At 36.3% G+C, this 11,414-nt stretch overlaps 1 protein-coding gene across 1 annotated transcript; it reads right to left on the bottom strand.

The window, feature by feature from the left end:
• Positions 1-1,673: 1,673 nt before the first annotated feature.
• LOC136978100 (52 kDa repressor of the inhibitor of the protein kinase-like) lies at positions 1,674-3,235 on the bottom strand. Its single transcript, XM_067273754.1, has 2 exons — positions 3,217-3,235; positions 1,674-3,163 (listed from the first exon to the last, which is right to left on the bottom strand). The coding sequence occupies exons 1-2, from the start codon at positions 3,233-3,235 to the stop codon at positions 1,674-1,676; spliced, it is 1,509 nt and encodes a 502-aa protein (XP_067129855.1).
• Between the last annotated feature and the right edge of the window lie 8,179 nt (positions 3,236-11,414).

The raw sequence follows: 11,414 nt of genomic DNA, 5'->3' as shown, positions 1-11,414 counted from the left end.
TCCCAAATAACAGCTAGATGAAAGCGCGTTAACCACGAATAAACAGACGTCCCTGTCTTACCCCATGGCCCCATCTTGCACCACCTTCCCCTACAAGCCATCGTGCAAAATTTATTTCTTATAGACGCCAACACACTCATACACAGTATATTTTTCCATTTTTAGACCTTTTTGGTTTCAGGTGGTCTCAAAACGTGGAGATTTGCAAAAAAAGAAAAAACCTCTGAGAATCAAATCTGTAATGATTCCAATGCTCTTTCTTGTTATGTATCCATAACAGCCGGGAAAGTAAAATTAAGAATGTTAGAAATGCATTTAACTTATCGCTACAGAATATTTTGTCTTGTTTAAAAACGTTTAAAAAAAAGGTTAAAGAAAGAAATGTTTTGTTATTTACTTTCAAAATTTAAAAAAAGTACGTAGTGTCAATTTGACTTTCACCATTTCAGTTAAGGGATAAAACTCTTCCTTTTCTTCGCGCACTTTTACACAACGAGTAAGAATATTCTAGCTCGTTATCTTTACACAATACAAATGATACGCCCCCTTGACTAAGAGGAAAATGGCTGTCGTGTATTCAATTTTTTTTTAACACGGTGTCGGTACAGCCACTCTATGTAGCATATTTTAGCTGGTTGAGTAAAATGAAATTTTTATGATCATTATTTTACTGATATTTGTATCGTTGAAAAAAAATTCGTGATAGTGGTCTACGGAATTCAAAATTGTGAGTTTAGTGGTCCTTGAGGTCAGAAAGGTTGGCGACCACTGGTTTAGATGTATTGCAATTTATTTTTGAAAATAATTTAACAGCTTTGTTTCCGAATTTGGCAATAGCTTTACGGATGTTCTTAACTTTGCCACTAATAATTACTTCAGAAGAGAGGTCCTTTTCAAAATTAAATAAATGAAAAGCCATTTATAATTGAGTATGGCACAAGAGCGACTAAGAAATTTATCGATTTTGAGTATTGAAAATATATAACAACTTTGAATTGGAAGATAAAATAAAACATTTTGCTGTAATAAAAGCCAGATGAACGTGTTTGTAGAAAATGAACAAAGTATTTTCTATGTTTCCCTCTTTCTTTTATTTGTAATAAAACTTTTTCTTAAAGAGCAGTTAAATAAAATGATTCGCAACTTGTTAGAGAGGTTGCGGCCGTCGTTTTCAGCCCAAAACGCGAATGTCAGACGTTCGAGCAATGTTGCCATGTCTACCGAATTTTCGGTAGATTTACCGATTTCGGGTCCGGTCTGCCGATCTACCGATTAAAGCACCAAATCTACCGAAAAGTTGACGATAATTCAAGAAAGAAATTTTTATTTTCAATGTATCTAAAAATTCCCAATAAAACATTTCTTATATATTGTAAAAGACTTTATTTCAATACAAAGTTATTTCTGCTGATCTGTTTAGCGCACTCTATTATGTAGTAGCATAATCACTTGTTACATTATGACAGAAATCGCCAGAAATGTACTCTTTTAATTATTCACACCGTGAATAATCAAAAATATATTAGAAATCCAAAAATGAGTGACCAAAAGCAAGGGCGTCGCCAGCCAATGGGCCAGGGGGGGCAAGATGATATAAATTGATAGAAGATATGAATTGTATGTAGGTAAAATAAAAACGATTCATAAATTTTAAGAAGCTTAAGAAGATTATTTTAATTAAAACATAATCTTCTTGGGTTTTTGGTGAATTTTTCTACTACTTTATTATTAAAATCCTTTATGTTCTCATTGATGATCTTTCTATGGACACTCATCATAGCAAGACCATTGAGGCGACTTTCCACCATGGTACTTCTTAGCCAGGTTTTCATCCGTCTCAGGCTGCTAAAGGATCGCTCTACAGTACACGTTGTGCACGGTAGAGTAATCAAAATTTTTAGCGCTTTACTCGTTTCGGGAAAGAAAGTTTTCGTTTCTTTTAGAACATCCACAACGGCCAGCTCAGTTACATTGGGTTTATCCTGCCACAATTGTTGCCACAGTTCAATTTCGTATTTTATGTTTGGTAAATCGTAAAATTGAGAGAAAGTTTGGCAAGCTTTTGTGAGACTTTCCATGGACATGGTTTGCATTTGCGCCGGGTGTAATTTAGATAATGCGAATGATGGAGTATTTTCTTTTGCAAATCGTCCTTTAAGAGAATTAATAATGGAGTCCAGGTATGGTATTATTAAAGACCTTTTCCAGTATTCTGAAGGACTTCTTGCTGGATGGTTGCTTCGATAACTTTGTCTTCCAAAAATGCGCGGCACTGATGTCATGTCCTCCTCCAGTCCGAGTGTTTTTGCAATGACAAAAGCATCCCTTAAAATTTCATCTGTGACTTTATCGGCATCATCGCGGTGTCTTTTAAGCAATTGCATAATGTTCTTAATGTGCTGCGAGGCCTTGATCGCGTCCAAAGTTACAGACTGGAGTACGTTTACCACGGGTTCCATCAAAACCGAGTATTTGGCTATCAACAAAAGGCACAGAATAAACGAAACTCTTGAAGCGGCGGCACGGAGCTGGAATGCATGATTTCGAGTCGCACTGTTTCCATCACGCGATAAAGTTTCTAAGGCCTCCATTATAACATGAAAATTATCCTTAAAAACTCTGATGGTTTTATGTTTCTCGCTCCACCTTGTTTCGCAGAGCGTGGAAATATTAGGTATTAACTTCCTCCTCAAAATTGATTCCCGAAAAAATGAAATAATGTCTTTCGTGGTTCCTATGGTGTTCCGAATTTCAGTCAAAGCATTGAGATCATTGATTACTAGATTTAGTTTGTGCGAAGAACAATGAAAGAACAAAGCTTCAGTGTATTTTTTGCGTAAGATTGCTTGTACACCACCTTCTTTTCCGGACATTGTCGAACAACCATCAAATCCTAATCCAACGCATTTTACTGGAATAAGTTCTTCTTTTGTCAAAAATTCATCAATGGTTTGTGCGATAGATTTCGCATCCAGACCTTTTAGCTCAACAAATCCAACAAACACTTCTTGGACTTCGTTGTTTTTCTCATGAAAATAACGCAGTCCAATAGATAACTGTTCTGTTCCAGAAATGTCAGCTGTTTCGTCTGCTAATACACTATATGCTTCTGCTTCTTTTACTTCTTTTATAATATCTTCCTTATTATAGAAAAGATATGTCACTTTATGATTTAAAAAAATTATATTTATTACAAATGCATGGCATCGTTTTTACATTCAACATAAACACGCATAGGTGTGCGTTTCAGGTCGCATCGCGCGGGAATTATAAATCGGGCAATAAATGACTTAGCATTTAAATAATTTTTTTCGAATGTCTAGGGAGGGGCAACTGCCCCTCTGCCCCCCTCTGGCGACGCCCTTGACCAAAAGTATGATAGTGATGGTGAAGGTTCTTTTTTTTTAAACTCTTTCCGCCCTGTGGGCACTAAGAGGGACCTCTTTTTAGTAGGCCCATTATGGGTTCGGCCAGGCCCACAATGGGGGGACCGGGTGGTGAGGGACGGGGCCCGACATATCCGAACGGACCACCCCCCGAAAAAATTCCTGGGGATTATTCGACCCGTTCGGATTCGATCCCGGGTCCCCCAGAGCGGTAGGCTGCCACCTTTACCGCTCAGCCATCCGGCCGGATGAGGGTTCTAGTACCGATGTTACTAAAAAAGAAATATGAACAATTCTACAAATACGAGAAGGAAGCCCTGCCAGAGTTCAAAGGGTGGTTAACCGAAAGTAAAAAAAGGGCGATAATTTGCACTTTGCAAGCCTTGTGGCAAAGACAAACATTTCAAGTGGAAAAGACAATTTACTTAAACATCTCCGGAAATTTCACATAAAAAAAAAAAAAAACTGCAGACAATCTCAAGTAAACAAGTCTCAATGATGAAAACTTTTGCTATATCTGGATCAAGGAAAAAGCAATTGGAGGCATCAATTAATTAAAGAAGGTGCGTTTTTGCGACAGTTAAAAAATAAAAAAATTAAACTAATCGATTCGTTACTGTTGTTATATTTAGTATTATTAATAGCGAGGTTGGGCCGAAGTTTTAAACGTAAAAACGTGTACGTCGGACGTTCAGTGCCGCTTTCCTGTAAGCCTAGAAGTTTGACAATGGTGTTTGGAAAGTCAGTGGAATCGTGCTCGACATTCCAAACGCCATTGTAAAACTTCTAGGCTTACAGGAAAGCGGCGCTCAACATCCGACGTACACGTTTTTGCGTTTAAAACTTCGGCCTCAACTTCGCTACTGTTATTTGTTATTCAGGGAAATACGCCTTTCAGCATTCGTAGCAGAGCACAAGTTGCCTTTCTTGGTCATGGAGCATCTGCCGAAATTAATTATGAACATTTGTCCCGACTAAAAAATTGCTCAAGGATTGGCTTACAGCAGAACCTAAACAACAGCCATTGTGAAATATGTTACTGGTAACGAGGATTTTCTTCAGGCTTGTGAAGATTTACGAAATAAAAAATTTTTCCTTATCGTAGATGAATCAACGGATTGGAACACAATAAAACACTTATGCTTAGTTGTATGGTATTTAAAAGATGACGTTATTCAAGATAGTTCTTTTGGTCTTTTTAAATTAAGCGCTTCTGATGCATATAGCATTAAGAGCTTCTTATATAATCACATTGCTGAAATGTTTAACCACAATAATATTCCCTACAAAAACAATTTGATAGGGTTTGCATTCGATGGTGCTAATGCTATGATGGGAAGTCATCATTCTTTGGTATCACTATTAAAAATGATGTACCTACTTTATATATTATAAAATGTATATGCCATTCGTTTCACTTGTGCGCATCATATGCGTGTAACAAATTCCCTAGGTACGTCGAAGATCTCTGCCGCGATATTTACAATTATTTTAATTCTAGCCCAAAAAGAGTTTGTGAATTCAGCCAATTTCAGCAATTTTGCAATATTAAGACCCACAAAATTCTATATCCATCGCAAACCAGATGGCTTTCAGTTCATGGTGTGGTAATTCGAATCTCAGAACAGTACGCTGCTCTAAAACTACATTTTACTGATGCTATCAACAGTAATGATGTCCTTGATGCAATTAATATACTGCAGAAATTTAATGATTCAGTTTCAATATTATTTGTAGAATTTTTGGATTATGGTTGCCTCTATTCAATATTTTAAATATAGAAATGCAATCCGAGTCCCCAAAATTGCATGTCTTGTATGATAATGTTTGCCTCGTTTTGAAAACAATTTATGATTGCTTCCTTCAAAGAAATTATATAACAACCACTCCAATCGAAAGTATTGATTTTAAAAATCTAAGAAATTATTTAGCTATAGAAAACATGTATTTTGGAGCAAAAGTCGTCGCTTCAATGACTCAGCTGAACCTTACAGATGAACACATTACATATTTTCGACTACGGCGTTTGGATTTTTACATTGAAGGTTGCACCCAAATTACTGCTAGATTTTTTCTTAAAAACAACTCTATAAAATTTTAGTTTTTTTGAACCCAACCGCTGTTAAAAGTGGAATCATACATACAATTACAGATGTTGCCTTGTTATTTCCTAATCTCATAACTGATCGCGAGATTCAAAGTTTAGATTCCGAATGGAGACTATTAAGAAATTATCAAGAAATACAGTCGTTTAGCAATGATGTGCAAGTTTTCTGGCGAAATATTAAGACTATTACTCTGGGCGATGAAACACTTGTTTTTCCAGTGTTGACTCGTTTTGTTAAGAATATTTTGTGTCTGCTTCATTCTTCAGCTAATGTGGAAAGAATATTTTCGTCAATAAATCTGTTTAAAACGAAACAAAGAAATAAACTGAGCTCTGAAACAATCACTTCTTACTAAACTATTAATTGGAAAAAAATACTGTTACGATTTTCTTGTAAAAGATCATTTAATTTCAAAAATAACAAACAGTTTTAAAAACATACAAACGGAAGATATTGAATTATTATTATTATTATTAATATCCGAAAAATAAAAAATAAGTTTTGTTAGAAAAATAAAACAAAATTTTTACCTACTTAATTAGTAAATTATTATTTCTTTACGTAAGTGTTCTGTGTTCGTTTTTTGTTTTTTATTGTTTCTCTATATATATAATCGAGACGAGTTAATAATAATAATAATAATTTCAACTTTCAACTCCTAACCGTTTGGGCTCTGCGCTAATTATTATGTTGGGTTAAGTTAGATATACTCGGTTAACACCGGTGGCTAAGTACTATGCCGGACCAAAGTCAAGGCATAGTAACCAAAACAGAAATTAAAGAAGTGTATCAGTGTGTGTGTCTGTATTCAAGAATTTTCTCACAATACTATATTGAATACATGTCATATTGTGAGAAAATTCCTGAATACAGACACACACACTGATACACTTCTTTAATTTCTGTTTTGGTTACTATGCCTTGACTTTGGTCCGGCATAGTACTTAGCCACCGGTGTTAACCGAGTATATCTAACTTAACCCAACATAATAATTAGCGCAGAGCCCAAACGGTTAGGAGTTGAAAGTTGAAATTTGGTACACAGTTAGGGTACGTCACGAGAACGCACACTAAGAAGGGATTTTTCGAAATTCCTTCCCACTGGGGAGAGGGACAGGATTGAGGCTTAACACTTCCATCAACAATGGAAGTGTCAACAATGAAAGTGTTACGTAACAATGGAATTGTCAACAATGGAAGTGTTACGTAACAATGGAATTGTTAAGAGAAAGCGACGTGCAAGACGCAGATGCAATTTTTTTCGTTTTTGCGGGAAATCGAACATATTTTTAGACCCATCTAAAAATTCTCTAATTAGTCTGGAAACACGGGATCCCAATTCTTGCATTTTGTGAAACGGGTAAAGTTGACTATAATGTAATAATCTTAATCTTCACTATCGTTAATTTTGCCCGAGCAACGCCGGGCCCACCCGCTAGTAATAAAATAAATGACGAAAAAAACACGTTATTGTTTATGTGCAACCCCTTTTCTGCCAGAAAAAGTCGATCTACCAAAATCTACCGAAAATTGCCTAAGGAATCTACCGATGGCAAGTAAATCGGCGTGGCAAAAGTGCGTTCGAGCGCCGCCATCTGACAATTCTAGAAGGTTGATAATGGCGTTCGCTACCTCTAACATGGCGAGTAGAAGTTTGGTTTAAACTTCATTTTTTGTGTTTGGGGTTAAAATTATGAAACGTATTTTATTAAAATGATTGTTTAAGCTTTTACGAATAATATTGTAAAGAAACAGACGATTTTAATCTAGAAATTATTTAATTATTCAATTTTTTTTTGCAAGTGATGTGAAGTGCCTATAAAATTTACACATATTTGTCTTCATAACAGCTGTGGCATAATAGCATTCAGTGGCGTGCCGTGACATTTGATGATAGGGAAGCTGTGTTTCTGTAAAAAGCCGACTTCCAGGGGCAATCAGTTAATTGCGCGTCAGTGATGGTCTAGGGCAGGGATGGGCAACCTGGGGCTCGCGACGCATAAAATGTGAATAAATATCTCAATTTCCCAGCTGAAGGAAGTATGCAGCAAAAATTCAAACGTTATTTTTACAACTTATGTATGTGAATAGTTTTTCCCGCAATGAATTTAGTAAAAATTAAAACAAGAAACCGGCTAACAGACACATCGAAACTAATTTAAAACTAGCAGTGACGAATATTTAACCAAATATTTCCAATATATTACGTTTACATTAGTTTCAGAAGCTAAATTATTATACCTATGCTAATTTATAATTACTGTATATATGAATAAATAATTCTGATTTATCAACATTTTTTCCCCTCTTTCTCTTGTATGCGGCCCGCATCAGTTCAAAAGTCTTAAAATGCGGCCCTTACATAGAAAAAGGTTGCCCATTGCTGGTCTTGGGGATCCATTCGTATTTGTTCGATAAGCCAGTAAAAACTGTCGACTTCTCTAAATGTATTTTTAATATCACAATTACATTCTGAATCGCTAGCCACGATATATAGGCTAAAATTAAAAATAAATTATAAAAACTTACTCGGTGAAATAAAATGTGCGGTGGATATACATACCTGGTACAGTATATTGTTCAATTGTATTATTATACTTTTAAAGAAAATTATAATTAAACTAGCAGGTAGGCCCGGCGTTGCTCGGGCAAAAGTAACGAAAGCGAAGATTAAAGATTATTACGTTACAGTCCAAAAGAAAAAGAGTGATTTCATCAACAAACTAAATATTTCTAAAGAAAGGTCGAATTTGAAAATCGAATGTTCTAATATTGTTTGATTTTCACGACGTGTTCTGATTATTTCGTTCGATATTCACAACGTGTTCTGATTATATCGTTCGATTTTCATCGAATGTTCTAAAGAAGAAAAGTCGAGAAAAGCCGAACCAATCTGTTTAAATTTGAAAATCGAATATATTCTAACATATTACCCTTTTTCTTTTTTTTCCCTCCAGCGCCCGTAAATCTTGCACGTCGCTTCCTCTTGTTCTCCATTGTTACTTAACACTTTGGTACTTAAATTTGGTACCCTGTGTACCGAATTTCAACTTTCAACTCCTAACCGTTTTAGCGAAGATTAAGATTATTATGTTATAGTCAGTATTACTTTTCACAAAATGCAAGAATTGGGTTCCCCTGTTTCCAGACTAATTAGAGAATTTTTAGGTGGGTCTAAAAATATTTCGATTTCCTGCAAGAACGAAAAAAAACTGAATCTGCGTCTTGCACGTCACTTTCTCTTAACACGTTGATGGAACTGTCAAGACTTAATCCTGTCCCTCTCTCCCGTGGGGAGAAATTTCGAAAAATCCCTTCTTAGTGTGCATTCTCGTGACGTACCCTAACTGTGTACCAAATTTCAACTTTCAACTCCTAACCGTTTGTGCTCTTAACATTTCCATTGTTACGTAACACTTCCATTGTTGACTCTTCCATTCTTAACGCTTCCATTGTTGACACTTCCATTGTTACTTAACACTTACATTGTTACTTAACATTTCCATTGTTGATGGAAGTGTTAAGACTTAATCCCGTCCCTCCCCCAGTGGAAAGGAATTTTGAAAAATCCCAACTTACAAGTTAGTGTGCGTTCTCGTGAAGTACCCTATCTGTGTACCAAATTTCAACTTTCAACTCCTAACCGTTTGTGCTCTTAACATTTCCATTGTTACGTAACACTTCCATTGTTGACTCTTCCATTCTTAACGCTTCCATTGTTGACACTTCCATTGTTACTTAACACTTACATTGTTACTTAACATTTCCATTGTTGATGGAAGTGTTAAGACTTAATCCCGTCCCTCCCCCAGTGGAAAGGAATTTTGAAAAATCCCAACTTACAAGTTAGTGTGCGTTCTCGTGAAGTACCCTATCTGTGTACCAAATTTCAACTTTCAACTCCTAACCGTTTGGACACGTCTCGATAATGTATATAGAAGCTTTAACCCTGTCCCTTCCCCGTGGAGAGGAATTTCGAAAAATCCCTTCTTAGTGTGCGTTCTCGTGACATACCCTAACTGTGTACCAAATTTCAACTTTCAACTCCTAACCGTTTTGGCTCTGCACTGATTATTATTATTATTATTATTATTATATATCAACTCGTCTTGATTATATATATAGATGTAGCTTTGTAAAGAAACGCACATAAAATTAACATAAAATATTCTTTACTTTTTAAATTTTAAAACAATCCACTTAGTCAAATAGCTCGATACGAGTGGCTAATGGATGGAATGGAATCGGAGACGGTCCAGGTAGGTGTGCAGTGTGTGTATGCCAAATCCCGAGGGTGCCGATACCGGTCAATGTTAAATGCCTATTGTTGCATCACTAGTGTACCTCAAAGAAAGCAACAGGGTTGTTATAAATTTTAAACGTTTCTCACCATAGCTGTAAAAATCTAAATATGTTAAACTTAATACTAAGTAGATTGTCCGTCATTTGTTTTCTAACTAATTCGTTTTAGGACCAGTGTCCACGAAAATTTCCAAAATTTACAATTTTTTAATCAATTTCATTGAACTGGAAAAATTTCTGTCTTTATTATCTAATATTACGAAGAAATTAGTCCCCACTGTACTCGGCTAGAAATTGGTTCGGTTAAGCTTTTGTTTAAATAAAATTCTGGCTCTTTCAGCAGGGTTTTATTTATGTTTCTATTTCCCTAATCGCTTAATTATTTAACTACTTCTTAAGTAGAAATAAGTCGAAACCAGTTACTTTGTACCTGAATATTTGTAGTCGTGGGAAAAAAGTGGAAAGACAAATTTTTATGACAACGGATACATAAATCGTAAATTTAAGGAAAATAAATTCTGGAGCTTTTTTGTACCTTGTGCGTCTCATTCATTAAATTTGGTTGTAAATGATGCTACCGAAGTAACAGTTAATTTTTTAACATTGTACAAAAATTGTACACGTTTTTTTTCTAGATACCCTTATAGATGGGACATACGAAATCGTAATATCACTGGTTTAACACTGAAATCCGTAAGTAATACAAGATGAGAGAGCAGATAAAAATATCAAATATTTTAATGGATTTTTTTTTTAAACTTTTGTCAACTATACAGAACTATCATAAAAACATACGGGGATGCTATAGATTACCACCTATGGAATTTCGGGACTTTGAGTATATATCTGAACTGGGGGACCGGGACGAGTTCAACGATACCCTACTTTTGGACCGGAGATGAAAAACAAGAAAGTTATCATAGTTTTTAAGTTATCATATTTTTTTTAATACTTTCATGCAGACAGCACCGTAGTTTCTAGTGCTGCCATCTCGCGGTAAAGTCTGAAAACAAATTTTAAAAAAGCACTGTGAAAGGCAAGAAATTTCACAAACAGTCGAATGCCACTTCCTTTTTTTTCTTTTGTTCAAGAACTACCGTGAATCAATAACTAGTAAAGTTAAACAATCGGCGGCCTGCCGGCGGCTCCCCTCCCGGGGGGAGTCTGTCGGGAGCACGAACAGTCGAACGCCAGTTCCTTTTTTTTTTCCTTTTGTTCAAGCACCACGACTCCCGTTCGCGATACTGCAGTCTATAGTGCAGTCGGTTCGTAGCTGACCACGAGCGATAGCGAGATTTTTTTTTGTAACTCTTTCCTCCCAGTGGGCACTAAGAGGGCCTCTTATAGCAAGCCCATTATGGGTTCGGCCAGGCCCAGAATGGGGCGGCCGGGTGGTGAGGGACAGAGACCGACATATCCGAACGGACCATCCCCCGAAAAATTCCTGGGGATTATTCGACCCGTTCGGATTCGATCCCGGGTCCCCCAGAGCGGTAGGCTGCCACCTTGACCGCTCGGCCATCCGGCCGTTTAAGGAGAACGTTTAAAAGAAGACCCCTACCACTTGACTATACAGCTAACGGGTCTCAATTATTTTGAGACATTTCACACAAACCCT

Source organism: Centruroides vittatus, unplaced genomic scaffold (assembly GCF_030686945.1).
Source record: "Centruroides vittatus isolate TY-2023 unplaced genomic scaffold, ASM3068694v2 contig_488, whole genome shotgun sequence".
NCBI lineage: Eukaryota > Metazoa > Arthropoda > Arachnida > Scorpiones > Buthidae > Centruroides > Centruroides vittatus.
The sequence above is the reverse complement of the archived record's forward strand: the minus strand, read 5'-3'. Positions and strand labels throughout refer to the sequence as shown.